Source organism: Eptatretus burgeri, chromosome 2 (genome assembly GCF_056783735.1).
Source record: "Eptatretus burgeri isolate ZD-2024b chromosome 2, Ebu_testis_v1, whole genome shotgun sequence".
Lineage (NCBI taxonomy): Eukaryota > Metazoa > Chordata > Myxini > Myxiniformes > Myxinidae > Eptatretus > Eptatretus burgeri.
The window spans coordinates 148,517,506-148,541,040 of record NC_140962.1 but is presented as its reverse complement, the minus strand read 5'-3'; the positions used below and the strand labels follow the sequence as shown (position 1 = coordinate 148,541,040).

The 23,535-nt window shown below is 43.0% G+C and overlaps 2 protein-coding genes across 9 annotated transcripts in view; one reads left to right on the top strand and one right to left on the bottom strand.

Moving 5' to 3' along the window:
- LOC147033505 (NACHT, LRR and PYD domains-containing protein 12-like) overlaps positions 1–4,759 on the bottom strand; it is an 85,471-nt gene extending 80,712 nt beyond the window's left edge. For 6 of the 7 annotated variants that reach the window (XR_015051254.1, XR_015051258.1, XM_085854976.1 and 3 more), the window contains exon 1: positions 1,525–4,759. Coding sequence is in view for 5 of the 7 variants with exons in the window: in XM_085854976.1 (XP_085711102.1) it covers positions 1,525–1,715 (191 nt within the window). In the remaining 2 variants the exon portion in view is untranslated. The remainder of the gene's footprint in view (positions 1–1,524) is intronic. The other variant, XM_085855000.1, reaches the window with a different exon arrangement.
- A 23-nt stretch (positions 4,760–4,782) lies between these two features.
- LOC147033504 (uncharacterized) lies at positions 4,783–23,090 on the top strand. Of its 2 annotated transcripts, none has more exons than XM_085855582.1 (4): positions 4,783–5,033; positions 11,024–11,155; positions 15,146–15,205; positions 20,261–23,090. In XM_085855582.1, the coding sequence occupies exons 1-4, from the start codon at positions 5,024–5,026 to the stop codon at positions 21,685–21,687; spliced, it is 1,629 nt and encodes a 542-aa protein (XP_085711708.1). In that variant the 5' UTR covers positions 4,783–5,023; the 3' UTR covers positions 21,688–23,090. The 2 variants fall into 2 exon arrangements, with proteins under 2 accessions (XP_085711708.1, XP_085711719.1); XM_085855593.1 differs by having other exon boundaries at positions 4,793–5,291.
- The last annotated feature ends 445 nt before the right edge of the window (positions 23,091–23,535 follow it).

Genomic DNA, 23,535 nt, shown 5'->3' with positions numbered 1-23,535 from the left:
AAACGAATGAGTGAAGGTGGGCAGAGATTCTGGATTTTGGGAGTTTCACTCAGAAGGGGATTAATGGTGAGCCACGTGTGTGTGTGTGTGTGTGTGTGTGTGTGTGTGTGTGTGTGTGTGTGTGTGTGTGTGTGTGTGTGTGTGTGTGTGTGTGTGTGTGTGTGTTTGTGTGGGGGGGGGATGACAAAGCATGGAAAGAGCAGAGGGTGCAACACCAGAAAGGAGGTGGTCGAAGACGAAGACCACTGACCTGTCTGCAGTGGCGAAGTGATAGGCCCACAGACTCATGCTGTACAATTCTTGAAATGGGAAAGAAACCTTTTAAGGTGTGGTGAAGGGGTGTCGTAAAAAAAAAAAGATCACCTAACTCAGATTAAAAAAAAAAATTCAATAAATACAACTAAGAGATCAGTACCATGAGCTGCACTGGTAGCTGGGTGCACAAATATCAGTGTGTAATGTTAGGTATATGTGGAGTGGGGGGGGGGGCGGTTGAGTAAATCGCATTGATGTTCTGAATAGTATTACGGTTTATATCCCACTGATAAGCCAAATCTGGATCCAGACCTGAACCAAAATTGAATGAGCTTGTCACATGAACAACCCATCCACCTGGTTCTGTCAACTTGTCCACAACTTTTTGAAATCATTGTGCTGGCTATAATTTTTTTGCAATCTTTCAATGGTGAAGAAGCATTTAAATTTCTCATCTCTAGATACGGATCTTAATCAAAATCTAATCATTCCGTCATCGTCACACACCTAACCTGTCCACAAGATTTTGAGATATTCTGATCACAAATAGACAGGTGTGAAAACAATCTCTACCCACCTTTGGTGGCCGAGGTAACAAGAAGAAGAAGAACAAGAAAAAGAGTAAAAAAAAAGTAGAAGAATCCCGATTGTATCACGAGGAGAGTGAAGAGTTCTGGTTAAAGTTCATTTCACATCAAATAAGATAAACTATGCACTTATGTAACTATGTAAACTTTTTTATAATATAAATATTAATCAATAATCACATCGTCATATATACAAGTAAATGATTTTATTAATTTGAACCCAAAATAACCTTCACTTTGTACGTTTCATGAAATAAACTTTCATCACAAACTGAACGGAATGAACGAAATCATGAAAACGACAAAATGAACAAGATCATTAAAATGAGCAAAACTAAGCAGAACCACCAACACAGATGGTGCAATCATCACCAACATAGTTGTAAACCCCAACAGCAGGTTTGTCGGGGTCCATGAAGTTCCCGTTGAACACCTGCAGGACTTGCTAGTCCTCGGAACACGTCAACTGTCCCACCTCCCAATCCAACAAAAACCCAAATCGTTCTGGATCCCGCGGCACGTACAGGCGGGTATCTTGCTTGTGTAATGCTGAGTATGAGTTATTCTGTTTCTCTAAACACAAAGACTCGGTATTTTCTCCCAACCCACACTCTTGCCCTGTCCCTTTCCTGCTCATCGAATTTAAACAGATTCTGATTCCGCACAAACTACTCAAACTCACATCAGCCTCCCAGTAGTGATGGCCCGAGGAAAACTCTCAGAGGAAACAACTTGATCCCAGTCTTCAAAACGATCAGGGTGTTCCGGGCACGGTTGAACAGTCATGGTTAGAGTCACAGTCCAGAGGTTCCGAGAGATCTTGATCTGTGGATATGCAGAGTTTGGGTCCAAACTCAGGGTGTGTCCGTCCATGGATACAGGACGGGGTCGTGGACAATGTTAGACAAACGGAAGAAAAAAAGCACATTAGTCTCTTTTTATAACCTTTGGGAATCACATTTATCCACAAAAAAATGAGAAAAAAACCTTTTATTCTTGTTTTTTTTTTTTAACTTAACCACCAACACAATTTAAATTATTTATTTATTTATATACACTTTTCCATCTTCACCACCAACACGCAACTTCTTAAATACATACATAATTAAGTAATTAATCTATTAATTGATTAATCAAAAAATAAAAAATTAACATGTTTGCCAAAGCACATCTTCACTTTTGCCCCCAAATTTCAGCTTCTTCGCTGAAAGGATGGCGGAGATATCACCCTGAAAGCAAGAAAGAAAATAATTAATCGATTAATTGATTCATAAATAAATCAAAATACCCTTTATAGCCAAATCACTTCTTCACTGTCAGGTCCAAATCTGAACTTCCGAGCTCAAAAAGTGCCTGAGATATTGCCAGGATGATAACTAAAATAAATAAGTAATTAATAAATCGATAACAATTAAGTAATTAATAATTTCATTGATTGGCAACCAAAATGATTGGCAAGTTGAATTCAGTGACATGAAATATAAATCCTCTCCAAATTTCAAGTCAATCGGATGAAAATTGAGGATTTTAGAAATACTGTTACGGGGCCGGGACGTCGGCCACGGGCATGACCGCAGGTTGGAGCCGCGAGTCGGCTCGACCGATCACCCGGGATTCAGATAGTCGCCCCGGATAAGACCGGAGTCGACGGGTCCTTGTTTTGGACCGTGAAGGGTCAATAGTTCCACCACGTGATACAGGGTTATTTGCCAAATCTTCAAAATACCGAGAGACCACGTGGCGATCTACCGAGTCTTCACACCCTCGACAGAAATCGTAAGGAAACGAGCCGCTTAGCACGCTCGTTCCGTGTGTGATTCCAAGCGGTTTAATTGCCAAGAACCGTCGGTCCCGATTATCCTGTGACAACGGCAATGGCCAGCTAATCCTTCACACGCGACACGCTCAGTCAATGCAAGAATGGACACGAACGAGCTGAAAACCTTGAACAAACGGGGTTTATTTATACAATAATGGGGAACTAGGGATCACAGAAGAGCAGATTTAAACCGAATAAAGCAAGGCAATGCAAATATATACAGCACAAAGCACTTTTACAATTTTACTACTTAAAGACGGGGCCCACACACAGACACACACACCCACAGACAGAAGTGGACCCCAATGGTCTTTTTTTGGATATCCAGCCCGGAGGACAGACGGGCTGCAGATCAGTGGTAGCTGGCTACCTGGCTGTGAACGCGCAGCTGGGCGTCCTCTTCTTCCCGGAGCTCCGGTCACCGTAGGACGGATGAGCGCAGCTGAACCCAACTGAGCTGAATCGAGGTCGTCGCCCAGGCTCGCGATCATTCGGAGGACGAGGACGAGGAGCAGGGCTGACGGCAACGAGGGCGGTGAAGAAATCTCTCTTCATTTTGGTTCAGCCGTCCATGCTTTTATCTCGTTTCCCCGCAGAAAGGGGGGGGGGGCTCCGCCCTCCCCGCTTCTCCACTCTGGACGGCCTTCTGCGCAGACTCCCTCGTCACCCTGTCACTGGCCAGTTTTGGCACACAAAAATCCTCGCCGTCCCTCTCACTGGCCAAAACGGGTGGCAAACCCCTCAATTGGCCAGGTGGCGTGGTGACATCACTTGGACCGCCCTTCACAGAGTCAGGGAAGTCCGATTGGACGAGCGACGGTCACCCCACCCATTGCACGCCGATTGGTCGAGGGCCGCCATGTGGCTCCTCCCCAAACTCCACCTTCTTCCAAAGGACCGCCCTTCACACGGGAAGTCGAGCAACATGTTTCTGCAGGGGCTGCGCCCACCCCTGACGTCAGCCAGAGCGCGGTGAAGGAAGCAAAGTGACGGTGAGGGTGATGCGGTGCCGTCGGAGTTGATTTCGGTGGTGTAAAAATAAATGAAAAGAAAACCTGACTATTAAATAACTCCACAGCGCACGAACATTTCTTTACCCATGAGACCAGGCTATCTATAAAAAACATACTTACTGAGATATCTGAGCTAAAGGACCTGTATATTGTGTGGTCATGGCTTCCAGATTCGCAACAATACCACCTTGGTTGTTGATCTTTAGCCTATAATGACCTGTTGGTCTATGTCAGTGGTTCCCAAACTTTTTTGTCCATGACCCAAAATTTGAAATCACATTTGCCTCGCAACCCAAATGATACTGGTACCTAGTGTACCTATGATAAAAAATGTCAGAGAAAATGCTTTTGACATGAACCCCCCCCCTCAAAAACTGAGATTTTGAGGGGGGGGGGAGTGTTTCAAGTTTGGGTCACGACCCTGCGTTTGGGAACCCCTGGTCTATGTTGACCTTAAAATTATTGGTTGCTTGAATTCAGTGACCTGAAATAAAAATCCTCTCCTAATTTCAAGTCAATCGGATGAAAATTGAGGATTTTAGAAATACCACCTTAGTTGTTGACCTTCGGCCTATAATGACCTTTTGGTCTATGTTGACCTTAAAATAAATGGTTGCTTGAATTCAGTGACCTGAAATATATATCCTCTCCTAATTTCAAGTCAATCGGATGAAAATTGAGGATTTTAGAAATACCACCTAAGTTGTTGACCTTTGGTCTCTGTTGACCTTTTGACCTCAAAAACAATGGGCTTCTTCGATACGCCAAACTCTCCCATGTGGTGAAGTTTCGTGAAGATCGGTTGAAAAATCTTCGATTTTAAAACTCACAGACAAACAAGAAAACGGAATGAAAACTCAACACCCACTTCCGTCGGCGCCCGGATATGACGTCACGCATCGGCACATCGCCTACATATAGAATTGGGAAGGAGCGGTGTATAATCACAATAACAGAAATATCACGCAACATTACAAGCATTGAAAATAATTTCAGCACGACCATTGTTTTCCATCGTGTAAAATATCTACAAGCTGAATACAAGGATTGTTTCGCCGTTTCGGTTGTTCAGGGAAGGCTTGCCACTTCAGATGGGGAGCACGTGATGTCCCTTGACCTCTCACGATCGCGTCCCCGTCCGTTCTCGGTTCCTCGGAACGTTGCGTGGAGTTCTCGCCGCGCTGCTCTTAGCCCTGAGCGCAGCGTTGCGTCACCTCAGGTCACCTCAGGTGAAAGGCGCTTCTGCCGTCTCCGGACGCGGTTTCTACGACGCTTCACATCTCCATGACAACGCATCTACCAGAGCACTTCCGGGTTCCTCCTCCTTTCTCTGGTTGCGTCGTTGTCCGATGGATCCCGGTATTCTTGACTCGCACTGACTCAGATTCTATTGTAGAATACTTATTGTTCCTCCCATTGTGTTTTAATGTTGATTTTAGGTCCAAACCAGACTCCATACACGTGTTAATACCCGGATGTCCTTCATCATTGTTTCAAATCACGACCTCGATGCCGAACAGCTTGAAGCCTTTGTCTGACTCCATGGGGGTGATGACGTAATGACGTACGAAGTGTTACGTCATACCATTGTCCCATTGGAACTATAGTATTGTTCAGGTACAATAAACCTTTTCCTCTTGATCGCCGGTATTCACATCCACAAGACTCAATGGGGTTTTTATGATCACTCTGATCCCGAGGAATCGCATTCCTGACATTCCGATCACAAGCCGAATTCCAGGGTCGGTCGGATGAACCAATGGCGAGTTTAAATGTCTGAAATCAAATAAAATCAAAGCAATTCGATTGATATTATTTACTTGCTTATCAGCCTGTTTTACATCCATCTCACTTGCAGACCCCCCTGATTTAGGGTCTTTACATCCATCTCAGCGGCAGACCCCCCTGATTTAGGGTCTTTACATCCATCTCAGCTGTGGACCCCCCTGATTTAGGGTCTTTACATCCATCTCAGCTGTGGACCCTCCTGATTTAGGGTCTTTACATCCATCTCAGCTGTGGACCCTCCTGATTTAGGGTCTTTACATCCATCTCAGCTGTGGACCCCCCTGATTTAGGGTCTTTACATCCATCTCAGCTGCAGACCCCCCTGATTTAGGGTCTTTACATCCATCTCAGCGGCAGACCCCCCTGATTTAGGATCTTTACATCAATCTCAGCTGCAGACCCTCCTGATTTAGGGTTTTTACATCCATGTCACTTGCAGACCCTCCTGATTTAAGATCTTTACATCCATCTCAGCTGCAGAGCCCCCTGATTTAGGGTCTTTACATCCATCTCAGCTGTGGACCCTCCTGATTTAGGGTCTTTACATCCATCTCAGCTGTGGACCCTCCTGATTTAGGGTCTTTACATCCATCTCAGCTGTGGACCCCCCTGATTTAGGGTCTTTACATCCATCTCAGCTGCAGACCCCCCTGATTTAGGGTCTTTACATCCATCTCAGCGGCAGACCCCCCTGATTTAGGATCTTTACATCAATCTCAGCTGCAGACCCTCCTGATTTAGGGTTTTTACATCCATGTCACTTGCAGACCCTCCTGATTTAAGATCTTTACATCCATCTCAGCTGCAGAGCCCCCTGATTTAGGGTCTTTACATCCATCTCAGCTGTGGACCCTCCTGATTTAGGGTCTTTACATCCATCTCAGCTGTGTACCCTCCTGATTTAGGGTCTTTACATCCATCTCAGCTGTGGACCCCCCTGATTTAGGGTCTTTACATCCATCTCAGCTGCAGACCCCCCTGATTTAGGGTCTTTACATCCATCTCAGCGGCAGACCCCCCTGATTTAGGAGCTTTACATCAATCTCAGCTGCAGATCCTCCTGATTTAGGGTTTTTACATCCATGTCACTTGCAGACCCTCCTGATTTAAGATCTTTACATCCATCTCAGCTGCAGAGCCCCCTGATTTAGGGTCTTTACATCCATCTCAGCTGCAGACCCTCATGATTCAGGGTCTTTACATCCATCTCAGTGGCACAATCCTCCTGATTCAGGATCTTTACATCCATCTCAGCGGCAGACCCTCCTGATTCAGGATCTTTGCATCAATCTCAGCTGCAGACCCCCCTGATTTAGGATCTTTACATCCATCTCAGCTGCAGACCCTCCTGATTTAGGATCTTTACATCAATCTCAGCTGCAGACCCTCCTGATTTAGGATCTTTACATCAATCTCAGCTGCAGACCCTCCTGATTTAGGGTTTTTACATCCATCTCACTTGCAGACCCTCCTGATTTAAGATCTTTACATCCATCTCAGCTGTGGACCCTCCTGATTTAGGGTCTTTACATCCATCTCAGCTGTGGACCCCCCTGATTTAGGGTCTTTACATCCATCTCAGCTGTGGACCCTCCTGATTTAGGGTCTTTACATCCATCTCAGCTGTGGACCCCCCTGATTTAGGGTCTTTACATCCATCTCAGCTGCAGACCCCCCTGATTTAGGGTCTTTACATCCATCTCAGTGGCAGACCCCCCTGATTTAGGATCTTTACATCAATCTCAGCTGCAGACCCTCCTGATTTAGGGTTTTTACATCCATGTCACTTGCAGACCCTCCTGATTTAAGATCTTTACATCCATCTCAGCTGCAGACCCTCCTGATTTAGGGTCTTTACATCCATCTCACTTGCAGACCCTCCTGATATAGGATCTTTACGTCCATCTCAGCTGCAGATCCTCATAATTCAGGATCTTTACATCCATCTCAGCTGCAGACCCTCATGATTCAGGGTCTTTACATCCATCTCAGCTGCAGGCCCTCCTGATTCAGGGTCTTTACATCCATCTCAGCTGCAGACCCTCATGATTCAGGATCTTTACCTCCATCTCAGCGGCAAACCCTCCTCATTCAGGATCTTTACATCCATCTCAGCGGCAGACCCTCCTGATACAGGATCGTTACATCCATCTCAGCTGCAGGCCCTCCTGATTCAGGGTCTTTACATCCATCTCAGCTGCAGACCCTCATGATTCAGTGTCTTTACATCCATCTCAGCGGTACAACCCTCCTCATTCAGGATCTTTACATCCATTTCAGCGGCAGACCCTCCTGATACAGGATCGTTACATCCATCTCAGCTGCAGACCCTCATGATTCAGGGCCTTTACACCCGTATCAGCTGCACAACCCTCCTGATTTAACTCCATATTTCCACTCTGACCACCTGTTTGCTGATCTCTTCCGATACATTATTGCCACGCTATTACTCATTCCATCCCCACCTGCATACAACAAGTTGTATCCTCCTACCAACATCCTTGCCCTTTCTCCTTTCCATCTGGTCTCCTGCACACACACTTCCAACCTCCTTCTCTGCATCATCTCCACCACCTCGACTCCACCCCCCCCCCAATTGATCCCACAGTTAAACTACCTCACCTGACCTCACTTCTGACCCATTGCCCATCTGGCAGAGCTAGTACCATCTTGATCAGTTTGGGACGCTCAGGTCATCAATCAGCAGCACTGCCCGAGCTGACTTGATCTTACTCATTCACTATGTAATCTTATTCATTCGCGTTGGAACACGGTACAGACACGGCACAAGGTTAATGAGACAGATTAGAGAATGCAATCTGAGCTGTGGGTAATGATTTTTTTTATTCTCAGAGCCAGCTTTTTCCACGTAGACACGTGGGTCTTGAAGGAGGGAGGTGATTGTACAGAGGAGACGAAATATATGTGTTTTGTGTCGCAGGTTGTTTTGTGTGACCACAGTGCGGTCAATCTTGTTACCCTCGCCAGAGGAAAGGGTATTGCATTTGGGTCTGTTTGTCTATCTGTTTGTTACTTGGCGAAATCTTCGATTTTGTCAAGTATTTTGGTCTGTTCCGTTTGTTGGTTTGTTTGTTTGTCCGGTCGTCTACAGCCCAAACGGATGGACCAGTCGTTCTTAAAGTTTTACACCTGATAGGCAATCCACCTGAGACAGTCCGCGTCCAAACCCCGTCTTAATCAGACTAAACGTCGCGACGTGACATCACACAACCGGAAAACACATTTTTGGACATAACTCAGTGACCGGAAGTCGTAGCGACTTCCTGTTGACGCCAAAACAAACTTCAATGGAATATCTAAATGTTTTGAAATGCATGTTAGTACAAATTATGCACAGTTTTCGCAAGCGTATGACGTCAAAGTTTTTAGCTATTGGTGTGATTAAAAAAAAAAATTCTATTCGTTCTCCAGGTCACAATTCTTAACCGATTTGGAAGAAATTTTAACAGCTGATAGAAATCCACAGCGCAAAAAGATATGTGACTTTTGGTGATGTTCAAGATCAGGATCTGGATTCTGCATCACTTTATATTATCGCCCATTAATTATAAACCAATGGGTAATTTTGTGAATCACACATGGCTATTTCTCAAACAGTTTTGCACTTATTATATTGAAACTTATACTGTCTATTTATGCATCTAATATTAACATGTGTACAAAGGTTGATCGAAATTGACCCAAGGTCAAGGTCAGGGTCACCAAAAACATGAAAAACTCACATTTATATAAAATATACATTTTTGTTTTACAAGATATTTCAAACCTGACAACGGGATCGTAAAGCTGGTTGAAAAGCAATGTTCCTCGGTATTTTCAAATATTTTCTACGATCAGAATGAAGGCAACAAGCACCGATGATAAGTTGTTGAACGTCACATGGTGGCTTTAAATGAGTTGTGAAAATTTTCAATCTGCTGCCGTTACCATGACAACGCGCGCCTGATAATCGTTATTTGTGACGTCGCGTCATTTTATTAATGGACGAACAAATAAACACCACACATTCCATGACATTACAGCTTGGACCACCACACGGAAAGGTCAACTAATTCGCCAAGTGTCGTGCGAAGCACGATTTTTCATCTGTCTGTTTGTTTGTTTGTTTGTTTGTCCAACCAAAACGTGAGTCCGGTTTTTCTCTGCACAACCGCTTTTCGGATTGACATGGAATTTTCACCATAGGAGCGACTATTCATGTAGAATGTTTTAATGATAATTATGTAGTCGTAGGTCACGTGGTGTGGCAGCCATGTTGGAAAAAAAAAATGAAAAATAATTGGACAAAACCGCACCATGAAAAATATTAAAATTTGGCACATGGCAAGTTGCTCCACAATGGGGAACAAGTACGATATTTTTTTTAATGATGTCATCGGTGCCTTCGTTATGATGACATGATAGCATACGTAGAATGCTACATTCGATCAGTCTGAAATTGTTTTGTTTGAGGGTCGTCCTGGGATAAATTGGTGGACAGAAAAAAAAATCGATGACGTCATCGGTCAAGTGGCGTGACAGCCATATATTTTATTTTTATTTTATTTAAACCTTCAAAAACCTTCTTCTCTGAAACGGCTGAACAGATCATGGAGAAACTTTACCTTTATGACCATCTATCTATGAGGAACAAACGTTCCCAACTGTGATGTCATAGGTCACATGGTTTGAGCCATATTGTATTTACCCGAAAACCTATAAACACCTTCTCCAGAATGGCTGGACAGATCGTGGGAAAACTTCACACGCATGTTCCCCAAGCCTTGGGGATACCGGGGTGTTCATTAATAATTGATAGGTCACATGGTATGGCAGCCATATTGGGGTGAGCGAAAATCTTTAAAATAAATTATTTCTCTTGAACCGCTTCATCGATCAACGTGAAACTTCACAACTATGATCTCGTGCTGATGGGGAATATATATTTTAACTTTCAACCTGATTGGATGCATGGTCTGGCATCCAGTAGTTTTTTTCTTTGCATCTGGTTTGGTTAAAAAAAAAAATTTTTTTGAATGAGGCTCACTTGGCTGTGCCTGGATGGGTTTGAGGGTGAAGGAGAAGCAGCTGAAACCCAAATCCTATCCAGGTTCTTCCTGATGACTTCATCTTTGCGTTTTGCTTGTTCGGGTTCCTTCTGATTACTCCAATGCAGGACTTTACCTATTTGGTCTTCCATTTGATTTGAATTGATTTTGTTTTAATCCCATTGTGAATTCAATTGAATAATAGTAAACGTCATCGTTCAGGGTCAGGTGTCCGATCAAAGCGGTACTTCTTGGTACCCGGTCATCACTGCCAGCATATATAAAGTGGCAGTTCTAGTTATGTCTCTAATTAATTGATGACACCAGCAAAAAACACCAAACATAAAACACCACACAAAACTACACAAACACCACACAAAACAAGGCCTGGTGCGGGTCTGCAATCACTGATTGCTCTTTTCCTGATTTATATAATGTGTTTGTAGCACAAGAAATAGTTATATATGTTTTTAACATCTGCATAACATCTATTTTTTTGTAATACACCTGCAGATCATGAACTCCATGTTACAGCTGATCTTGTGAAGGACAGTGAGAAGGTGGAAGGATTTGAAATCCTGAGGATCAAAGTAGAGAATGTGAATTCTGATGTTTCTGAAGAGGTGGGAAGACACCTGGATGATGGTAAGTTGTGGGAAAGGAATGGCTTTCACTTGCTTGTCGAGCCAATTTATATACTGTATGTGTTTGCTTTCAAAATGGGGTATCTATTTATTACGTACGCGTGGTAATTGGGGGTCAGAGTTCATTTGAGGAAATTAATATTTGAAAAAGCAAAGTGAGGATAGAAGAGAGAAATACATTAGCGGAGTGGGGAGAGAATGGAAAGATGTTTTGGGGTAGAAATGGTTTAGGGGAGCGAAGGAAGAGGAGAGGTTTGTGGGGTTGAGACATGGAGGTGAGTTCAAAAGACTTGGGGGTGAGGGCTTTCCCAGACAGAGTCTAAATCAGATTTCGAGGAGATGGAAGATCCATCATTGTTTGAGAGGGCAGATTTCAGTTACTGAGAGGCAGTTTCAGGAAATGCAAGGTCGATTGATACAAGAGGAGACTGTATGGCCGATCATGCCTGCCTCTTAGTGAATAGCAACTCTTCTGCATGGTGTTAGCACTCCATCAACAATCAAAATTATTTTAACTTTAACAGGACCATCAATAGCCAAGTTTGGGAATTGGAGAAGTTGGATGGAAAACTAATAATTTGGTCCAGAAAAGAGGACTTGCCTTTGGAGGATATCCAGGTTCAGTTTAGAGATTTGGTGAGACTCCCATAATTTCGGAAATCCTTATTTGCAGTGTCATGATTGTTTGTTTTTGTGCCAGCAAACACTCAAAATACTCATACATGTTGGGATTAGTGGCTGTTCGTTGATTCATGTGAGCAGAAAGAGAGATGAGTATGGTAACAGGGATTGTAAAGCTTGTTCTAGTCACGTGACTTGAAGTAGGTCAAAATAGCCAGCTTAGTAAATTCCTTCAAACATCTTCTCCAGACCCACCAGTCAGAATGCTACCTAATTTGGGTTTCGAAATAAGGCCAGGGTAGGGATGTCAAATTGCGGAGGTGATGCCGATCACATGACCGGAAGTGTGTCAAAATGGCCGACTTAGTCAATTTTTGGGAAAATCCCTTAAATTCCTTGAAAATCTTCTTCTCCAGATCCACCAGTCAGAATGCTACCAAATTTGGGATACGACATTAGGACAGGGTCCTGATGTTAAATTGTGGAGGCCATGCCGATCACATGACTAGAAGTGTGTCAAAATGGCAGTCACGTAAATTCCTTCCAAAATCTTCTTGTCTCGACCCACTAGTTTGAATGCTACCAAATTTGGACTGCAACATTAGGCCAGGGTAGGGATGACAATGAAACTTTGGAAGTCATGCTGATCACTTTACCGGAAGTATGTCAAAATGGCTGACTTATTCAACTTTTGGGAAAATCACATTAATTCCTGTAAAAATATTCTTCTCCAGACCTACTCGTCAGAATGCCACCAAATTTAGGTATAACATTAAGACAGGGTCATGATGTTAAATTACAGAGGTCATGCCGATCACATGATCTAATGATGTGTGTCAAAATGGTGGACTTAGTCAACTGTTGATAAAGTCACGTCACCTTGTCAGATCAGGCCAGATTAGATCTGTGACTTGCTACAGGTACCTTGTAAACATATACAAACCTGTTTCATGGTTGGGTTGTTGGCAACTAAACAATCTACCCCACCAGGTTTCCTGGTGAGGAGGGTGTAAGGATATGGACACCCAGCAGGATTAAAAACAAAACCTGTCAAACGGTGGAGGAGCTCCTTGTGAGCCAACGGCCATCCACATTTAGTGCCTACCTGTGTCTGTGGATGTCCTCCTGCAGTGGGGTTACTTTTTTAGGAGGTTGGTGGCAGGATTTACACTCCGGCCACCGTAAAACACTTCTTCTGCAAAACACACAAAAAAAAACACAAAGAAAACTGAAAACTAATTCCGTGGTAGTACCTCCTGTGTTGCTGCCCTTCATAGGGCAGCTCACTAGATGATGGGATTGGGGCAAAGCCTTCAGCACCCCCGTTCCTTGATGAAAGGAGGAAAAGCATGGGGTAAACATCCAGGGTCAGATTGTGGTGGTGTGTAGCGAAGTGGTGCTGAGATGTCATCCACCAGACAGCGGTCTCCTGGTGTTAACCTGAGGTGGTCCCTTCGGTGGGTGCCTGGAATGTCCTGTCCCTAAGAGAAGATGATCACCTGTCTCCTATCATCTGAACTCCAGTGTTTGAACATCGGTCATCGGTAACCATCAGAGCGGGCCCACCAATAGTAGGTGTAACCACCCACCATGATCTCACCACTATCTGGTCTCCGAACCTCAGAGAGTGCTGCAATACCGATGTCCAAACGCTTGAGCTCAGATGATAACAGAGACAAGTGATCATCCTCTCTTCGGGATAGAGTATTCCAGGTACCCACCCAAAGCGACTGGCTCAGGTTAACCCAAGGAGACTGCCGTCTGCTGGACGACACCTCAGCATTATTCTGATACACACCACCACAATCTGATCCAGGAAGGTAACCCTGTGGTTTTCCTCCTATCATCAAAGATTGGGGGTCCCGAAGGCTTTGCCCCAATCCCGTCATCTGGTGAGCTGCCCTGCAGAGAGCACCTGCACAGGAGGTACTCCCACGGAGTGGGTTTTCAAATTTCTTCGTGGTATGTTTTGTGAAATGAAGTGTTTAACAGTGGCCAGCATGCAAATCCTGCCACCAACCTCCTAAAACAAAAAAGTAACCCAACTGCAGGAGGACGTCCGCAGACACAGTTGGGCACTATATATGGATGGCCGTTCGCTCACGAGGAGCTCCAACGCCCCTTGACAGGTTTTGTTTTTATTCCTCCTGGGTGTCCATATCAAACACCCTCCTCACCAGGAAACCTGGCAGGGAGACAGTTTAGTCGCTGACAACTCTACCATGAAACAGGTTAGTGCAGGTTTACATGGTACCTGTAGCAAGTCACAGATCTAATCTGGCCTGACCTGACGAAGGTGAAGGAGGTTATGTTTTCGCCTCTATCTGTCTGTGTGTAGGATATCTCAAAAAGTTGTGGACAGATCTGGATGAACTTTTGTGGACAGGTTCAGTGTGTGATAAGGACACACTGATTAGATTTTGGTGAAGATCCAGATCCGGATCCGGATCCGACTACTATTTTTTTAAAGTGATTCTTTTCACCATTGAGAGATAGGGCCAAAAACTATATGTAGCATGATATCTCAAAAAGTTGTGGACGGATTAGAATAAAACTTGGTGGACACGTAGTGTGTGTGGCAAGGGAGAATTGATTCGATTTTCGTAAAGATCCGAATCTGAATCTGGATACGAGAAATATTTTATTATTAAATTAATCTTCATCATTGAGAGAGAGGGCCAAAAATGATATAGTACTGTATAGCATGATATTTCTAAAATGTATCGGGCCCAATATGTTCTCATGGATCAGGCATTACATGGCGGAGGTGTGCGCTCTTCCGAGTGACCTTCGAGTTCACAAATGTATTGGGCCCGATATGTTCTCGCGGATAAGTCATTGCGTGGCGGAGTTATGCGCTCTGCCGAGTGCCCTTCTAGTTTTTTTTTCCGGGATCTCTTACGGTCATGCTCCTCACATCCTCTCGCCTCTTTACACAACCCCTTCCATCACAGGTTGCACACATTTTCCCATGAACCCTGATCTTGTCACCCTATGCAAGTGTAAGCTTAACATTCAACTCGATTCCTTCTTCTTCGCTGACGAATGGAGTAGTCTTCCTGTGTTGGTTGTCTCCTGCTTTTCTTTTTTGACGTTGAAGCATGGTGTGCACAACGACCTTGTTTTCTCTCACATTATGCCTCTGAGCTTTTGTACACTCACTAGGATTGTATTCCCCTTTCGCCTGGAACTCCACTCTTCGTGCTATGGTTTTGCTGTATTCTTACATGCTGCCTCTGCCTGTTTCCCCTGAGACCCTCTTTCTTTGAACCATTTTCTCCCAACACTTATCCAGCAGGATTCCACTTCTATGTATTAATGTCTGGTCATAAGGTTCTTCTTTGTAATCACTGTTCATATTGTTCTTCAGGAGTGGTGAGAAGAGTGAAAATTGAGCCTGGATATTTCGAGTGCATGGAATTTAAAAAAGGTAGGAGATATTTCCTGTTTGCTCTGTTGAGACAAACATATACGTACGGTCGTGGCCAAAAATATTGGCACCCTTGCACTTTTTTTTTTCAAATAACTCACAATTTTCTCTAAAAATAAGTTGAAATTGACGAATGTATTTTGTCTCCACAATTCTTCGTTTCACCGGTAATATTACAGAACCTTTGTTTTTGATTCAGAACTTAATACTGTATATCCTTTTAAATGAGAAAATAAAAAGAAATGGCATTGAGAAATTATTGACACCCGAGATTGAATATTTGGTAGCACACTCTTTTGGACAAAATAACTGCAGTCAAGTGCTTCCTTCCTGTGCCATACGCCATGAATGAGCTTCCTTCACCTCTCTACTGGCAGTTTGTCCCACTCTTCTTGTGCAAACTGCTCCAGTTCTCCCAGATTTGAAGGGTGCCTTCTCCCAGCTGCTGTTTACAGATCTCCCGACAGGTGTTCAATGGGGTTTAGATCTGAACTCATTGCTGGCCACTTCAGAACAGTCCAGTGTTTTGTCTTGAACCATTCCTGGGTGCTCTTTGAAGTGTGTTTGGGGTCATTGTCCTGCTGCAGACCCATGGCGTTCGACGGAGACCCATCTTTCTGACATTGGGTTGAACATTACGCTCCAAAATTCCTTGGTAATCTCCTGATTTCATGATGCCATGCACACATTCAAAGCACCCAGTGCCATAGACATCACAGCAACCACAAAACATCGCTGAGTCTCGTCCATGTTTGACTGTCGGGAAGGTGTTCTTTTCTTTGAAGGCTTCATTTTGTTTTCTGTCAACAATGAGATGATGTGCTTCACCAATAAGCTCTAATTTGGTTTCATCTGTCCACAGGACATTCTCCTAGAAGGAAGTTGGCTTGTGCAGGTGTGTTTTAGCAAACTCCAGTCGGGCTTTTTTATGTCTCTCTCTCAGCAGTGGGGTCCTCCTGGGTCTCCTACCATAGAACACCCTTTCTTGAGCTGGTGATGGGCGGTGTGACTTGAAGCTGTCATACCTTGTGTCTGAAGCTCAACTTGAATCTGTTTGGCAGTTGATTTAGGTGATTTCTCCACCATTCAAACAATCCTTCGCTACAATCCTTCGATCAAGTTTTATCTTGCGGCCATGTCCAGGGAGGTTGTCTACAGTACCATGGGCCTTAATCTTCATGATAACATTGTGTGTGATGGACACAGGAGCATCAAGGTCCCTGGAGATGGACTTGTAGCCTTGGGATTGTTCATGCTTGACTACAATCTTGTGTCTGACCTCCTCAGACAATTATCTGTTTTTTTTTTTTTTTTTTTTTTTTTCCATTCTCATTGTGGTACACACAGTGACACAAAACAGCAGAACGACTCCTTTTCTCCATTCAAACTGATTGAATGAGTGATTTTTATATTGTAGGCACCTGCAACTCAACGCAGGTGAGTTCAATTCCAAAGTAAAGGAGAATCACTTGCTTGAAATCTAATTATTTCTAACAACTTCTGAAAGGTGCCAATAATGTTGTCCATGCCATTTTAGGATTTCTGTGAGGAATAAAGCTGAAATGTAGTCATTATTTTCAGATTTTTTTGTTGTTTTGTTCCACTGCAAGCAAAAGAAGTACAAATGCGGATACCAAAATATAATTTAATTTCAACAATTTTCTGGAAGAAATGGTGCATTATTTGAAAAAAAGTGCAAGGGTGCCAATATTTTTGGCATCAACTGCACATAGTATGGCTTTTTCTCTGAAGAAGGATGGAATTAATGCCTTTATAGATCTCCAAGCCCCAAATTCTGGAAACCATGAAAGTCTCAAATACTGGAAAGCCCCAAAGAAAATCCTTTGTCGTTGTCCAAACCCCAAATTGCACTTCCGGTTCCTCGACGAAGATCGCCACGCTCTGTACTCCAAGTGACTCATCTCAAAAGATAAGGAATTCATCAAAACTTCTTGTTTTTTTTTTTTTCTTTAGCTCACCTGGAATGTAGTTCTGGGGAGCTCATGGGATGGCGCGTCATCCGTCTGTCTGTCCATCTGTCCATCCACAAATACTTGCAACTTTTTCTCTGAAACCACAGATGAGATTTGGTTAAACTTTACCAAAATGTTCATCACCATGTCGATACCAAAGTTTATACATGGCATTAAAAAAAATGTGACAATAAGGGGGTCTAAAGGGGTCCCCCCCCCTCTCCACCACCAAAAAATAATATGTACTTGCTTTCTTCTCAGAAACTAAACATGCAATTCTGATGAAACTTGACCACTACCATCATCACCCTAGATGTAGCAAAGTTTTTTTTTTTTCACGGCACCAAAAAAATCAGGGTCTGAGGGGATCTACAGAGGGAGTTTACAGGTTGGTTCCTCCCCCCCCTCGCCCCCCCAAAAGAGGTATTTGCTTTCTTCTCCGAAACGACACACACACAATTCCAATGAAACTTCACTATCACCTTCATCACCCATGATTTACCAAAGATTACTCATGACATTAGAAAAATCGGTCTAATGGGGTGTAAGAGAGGGGGTTGCGCCCCAAAATATATATTTGCTTTCTTCTCTTAAACTACACACACAATTTCGATGGAACTTCACCACAACCTTCAACACCCCGTGATGTACCAAAGTTTGTTCATGCCGCGTTAAAAAAAAAATTGGGGTCTAAGGCGGTCTACAGGGGGGGTTCCCCCCAAATGAGGTATTTGCTTTCTTCTCAGAAACTGCACACACAATTCCGATAAAACATCACTCCAACCTTCATCAACCATGCTGTAATAAAGTTTGCATGGAATAATTGGGGTCGAAGGGGATATAAGGGGAGTTCCCCCCCTAAAAAGATGTATTTGCTTTCTTCTCAGAAACACGCACATTTTCGAGGAAAGTTGACCACAGCCTTAATCACCAGTGATGTATGAAAGATTGTTCACACCGTTAAAGAAAAAAAAAATTGGAGTCTAGAGGGGTCTACAGTGGGATTGCCCCTCAAAATATGTATTTGCCCCCGCCCCTAAAGTGTTATATGCTTTCTTCTCAAAAATGACACACAATTCCAATGAAACCTGACGACAACCTTCATCACTGGTGATGTACTCAATTTTGATCACGGCACTTAAAAAAAATCTGGGTCTAAGGGAGTTCACGGGGGTGGGGGGGGGGGGGTTGCCCCCTAAAATATGTATTTGTTTTCCTCTCAGAAACTACACACACAATTTCAATGAAACTTGACCACAACCTTCATCACAACCTTTATCACCCGTGATGGACCAAAATTTGTTCATGGCATTAAAAAAAATTGGGGTCGAAGGGGATTTAAGGGGGGATTGCCCCCCAAAATAGCTATTTGCTATAACATTGGTTCATTGGATCCTTTTTCTGATTCCGGCCCACATTCTTTTCCTCCTCAGGTTAATTATTCTTCCAGTTGAGCGCCCAGGTTATTGCGCCTATTTTCTATGATGAGAATACGGAGAACACAAATCAATAAGATGGATAAATTTTTATCTTGCCAAAACGAAGTTTTTGCAAGATATGTTCGTCAGCTTGTATGGTTTTTTGTTTGTCTGTAATCACGTATAAAAAATTCTGCAGAGCACAGTTATCATCGGAAATTTTTGTAACTTCGCATATCAGAGGCCTATAGAGGTCCCTTTCAGTGCACAAAATTTTGAAGGTCAAAGGTCAAGGTCACTTTGTCGCAAATCAGGGCAGTCGACGAAACCCTTATTTTTTGAGTAATTTTGATCGGATCGTCTTCAAACTTCATGGGAATATAGTTCATGGTCTGGCGCTCAGCTGATTCGTTTTTGGTGGAGATTGGCCTTGACCTTCATATGTTTATTTTTTTTTTTTTGTCTGTAATCACGTATAAATCACTCTGCAGAGCACAGTTATCATTGGAAATTTTTGTAACTTCGCATATCAGAGGCCTATAGAGGTCCCTTTCAGCGTATAAAATTTTGAAGGTCAAGGTCACTTTGTCGCAAATCAGGGGAGTCGACGAAACCCTTATTTTTTTTAGTAATTTTGATCGGATCGGCTTCAAACTGCATGGGAATATAGTTCATGGTCTGGCGCACAGCTGATTAATTTTTGGTGGCGATTGGCCTTGACCATCATGGTTAATGCCTCAGGTCAAACATATTTGACCCCAAGGTCAAATTTTCAAGTTTTAGGAACCATATCGTGTCGCACCTCAAATTGAACACCTCGATGAGTGCTTTCTAGGTATGTCAAGCTTGAGACATTATGACGTCATTTGGTGACATTATGAGGCAAACACATATTTTTCATGGTTACTCTGTAGAACGATTCTCATCGGAATCTCTCATAGGCAGATATTCCTCAAGGAGTCGCTCCTGGTGGATAGCAGCTCTGTTCACCTCAGTGTGACCTTAAGGAAGTCACACGTGGTCACCTTTTGGCAAGATACGGGTCACCCTGCGGGTGACATTGGTTTATTTATTTGTCGTTCTTGTCAAGATTGGTTCAGGTACAAGCAGACACGGACGGGCTTTGCATTTTGGGATGCTTTCTCGTTAAATTTGGGATTCTTTGGGAATTCACTTATTGCCCACAGGTAATTTATAGTATTTATGAGCTTGTAATAGAAATATTACAGATTCTTAAATACTTCTGCTAATATTACCCTTCTGTCTCCTGTTGTTTGTTGTTTTCATGCTAAAAGCAACTCCAGGGGACATCAATGTCCTTTTATCTTTTCTGCTATGATGCTAAGTTGCACCATCCTGTCAGACATGATAGTGGAATGACAATTAGATGCTGTCAATTGGCAGACATGCAGAAGCATTTGGGTTTGTCCCCTCTTCAAATTTTCTCTTCCCTGTCCATGAAAAGTGCAACTTTGCTTTCTGCCCAGCAATACAAAATGAGCAAAATGTGTGAGACTTATGAAGATCTCTTTGTTGAACGCAGAAACCTAATGTTGGCGTACCTGGCAAAGTCTACTATCCGTGCTGACAAGGTGAATTGGTGATTGTCAAAATGTGTTATTTATTTCTGCTTTTATTTTGTTTTTTCGCTTTGATTTTTGCAGAAATATCAGAAGAGCACGTAACGATTCCCTCTACCAAGGATGACGTGGGGTCGCGTGATCAAGAGCGAGATTCCATTCAGACACCCGACGCTTCAAGCAAACATCGTTTGAATATTCCCTCAGAGATCCGTGATGGTGTGCGTTCATTTAAGTGCACAATTTGTGGAAAGTTATTCACTCAATCATCATCTTGTTCAGCTCACATGAAAATGCATAACGGCGAGTGTCCATACAGGTGTTCAACTTGTGAAAAAAAATTCATTCAGTCATCACACTATCGAATTCATATGAGGGTTCATAGCGGTGAGCGTCCGTACAGGTGCTCAACTTGTGGGAAAGGTTTCATTCAGTCATCACACTATCGTACTCATTTGAGGATTCATAACGGTGAGCGTCCGTACAAGTGTTCAACTTGTGGGAAAAGTTTCATTCAGTCATCACACTATAATGCTCATTTGAGAATTCATAACGGTGAGCGTCCGTACAGGTGTTCAACTTGTGGAAAAGATTTCATTCAGTTATCACACTATCGTAGTCACTGTAGGGTTCATAACGGTGAGCGTCCGTACAGGTGTTCAACCTGTGGAAAAGATTTCGCTCAGTTATCACACTATCATATTCATTTGAGGGTTCATAGCGGTGAGCGTCCGTACAGGTGTTCAACTTGTGGAAAAGATTTCATTCGGTCATCAAACTATCATATTCATTTGAGGGTTCATAGCGGTGTGCGTCCGTACAGGTGTTCAACTTGTGGAAAAGGTTTCATTCAGTCATCACACCATCGTACTCATTTGAGGGTTCATAATGATGACCCCCCTTATAAGTGCACTGTTTGTGGGAAGGCATTCTTTCAGTCGTCATCCTTTCGGGATCACAAGAGAATCCATAGTGGTGAATGTCAGTACGAATGCACAATTTGCGGAAAGACTTTTATTCGGTCCTCAAATTATAACACGCACTTGAAAATTCATCAGGAACAGCGCCTTAAGTGCACTGTTTGTGGCAAAGGTTTTAAGCAAACTTCACACCTTCGGCAGCACATGAGAACACACAATGATGAACGTCCGTATAAGTGCCCTCTGTGTGTTAATGCGTTTTCTACGTCATCAAACTGTAAGAGACATATAAAATCTCATTCCAGAATCAACAGTGTTCAAGTCGTTTTAACAAAGAACATTTTAAAAGCAAAACAAAGAGGAAGTCTTTCCCTCGTCACAACTGGCCTGAATAATCCACGAAAGGAAACAATAATTGGGAAATTATGTCAAGTACTACCCCTTTCACCAACCATCTCCAACCAAGAGGCAAAGACTTCCCCGGAAGCGGGCCAATCATTAGGGCAAGTAAATGTGAAACAAACCTCAGCTACTAGTGGACAGAAAGGGGATGAACCTGCGATGCGGAGCAGGGAAATGGGGGAATGTTGAGGAATGAGCAACACTGGTATGTTAGAGTAGAATGGTAGGCAAACGGTGGAAGGGACTATGCTGGAGCCAAATGCAGACCACTCGGAATACGACACTCCTGGTTACAGTCAGTCTGTCGGAGTAGTTGGCAAGTGGCTTCGACACCCCACGACTACACAGGTATTATCAGGAAAATAATTTGATCAAGAACCTGATGCACCAAGCAATTATCAAATTTGCATACAAAGTTATCATAAATACTGTAATTATCCTTGTGTAAATTTACCCAGTGTTAAGGTGGTTGGCTTTGGAATTATTTTTTTTTGTATACCTTGTCGAGGCTCGTATGAGAGCTCACACACAGTGCACATAAACACACAACTTAGGATCCTGAGTTCAAGCCCCTTTTGTACCGTTGAATTACCACCAGGTGGGGTTGACTCAGCCTGTCATCCTTCTGAGGTCGGCAAAATGAGTACAAGTGCATTGCGGTAATAACCATGTGGGGTAACCTGCATCGGAGTGGCGACCCATCCAGGACTGTACTCTTACCAATGAAACTGCCTCGGCAGCCCTATGTGCATTTTCGGAATGAAAAGAATGGTACTGTATTATTATTATTATTATTATTATTATTATTATTATTAAATTTACCCAGTATGCACTGTAAAAAATGTACATTCGAATAGCAGATGTTCATGAATCCCAATAAACCAAAATTCTCATTGATACTTAATCAACCTTGAATTAAAGTTGCAATATATACATATACATACAAACACATTCTATACACATTCTGATTTGCTTGCTGAATACAATGCAAAATTGGCTTGAAGCTGTATCTAATTTTTCCTCCCAATTTTTTTTAATACACAAACAGCAACACGATTCTATCTATCCTGTCCATGTATTCACACTGAACTGCTTACCCGAAGCCAACAAGTTGTAACTAATATCCACAAATTGAGTGAAAATTCCCTGCAATTGTGAAATAGCTCCACTATTCATCAAATCCCCTCTTCCTCAATCTCAAATTTGAACCCGGACATCGAAGGATAAAAAAATTGCAATACAAGTGTTGCAGAGAATTTTGGGTATGTGCCAAGTACAGGGTTGTACTTGATCTGGGTTGGGGCCTTTCGGGCACTGTAAGGTTTATGGAATATAAAGATGGCACAAAGCAGTAGAAAAATGGTATGAGGGATCCGGCATCACGTGTGGTTCATTGTAAAAGTTGCTTCCGCCCAGGTCACAAAGCTATTTGGCTCTCCGGGTCTTCAGCCCAGATCTCTCTTGACTCAATATATTGTAAAGATGACCGGTCTTGCCCAAAGGGACTCGACGTGGTCTTGCAGGAGATAAACTTCGCAGGATAGGCCTGAAGCGTGACGTGCAATTGAATGCTGGCATGAGTGCCGCGAACATGGGAAAACTAGAGGGGGAGCACTCGGTAGAGTGCAAAACCTCCGCCGCCAATACTGCGAGGTCACTCAAGTGAACCTGATATCCTAGTCATTCAATTTGATGTCAACAGTGCTCACAGAGTTATAGTTTTCAACTTTCCCTTTTACTTTTAACTTTTACATACTCAATTCATTCGTCATAACTAGATTCCTTGAGACAGAAATTGATTTTACGTGGGTATATCCACCTGAAGTTCCAAAATCAGCCGCAATTATAATTAACCTCCGCCATCTTCGAAGATGGATGGAGGTAACTGTTTTCACCCCTTTCTGTTTGTTTGTTTGTTATCTTGCCAAAACGAAGTTTTTGCAAGATATGTTAGTCAGCTTATGTTTTTGTTTAATGTTTTTGATATGTTTTTGATGTTTTTTTTTTTTTTGGTTTGTCTGTAATCACGTATCGATC

Excerpts from the sequence above, each read along its gene's own strand:
- LOC147033504 (XM_085855582.1), top strand. Across the intron at positions 11,156-15,145 it reads GGGAAGACACCTGGATGATG|GAGTGGTGAGAAGAGTGAAA; the intron begins GTAAGTTGTGGG and ends ATTGTTCTTCAG. Across the intron at positions 15,206-20,260 it reads GTGCATGGAATTTAAAAAAG|AAATATCAGAAGAGCACGTA; the intron begins GTAGGAGATATT and ends TGATTTTTGCAG.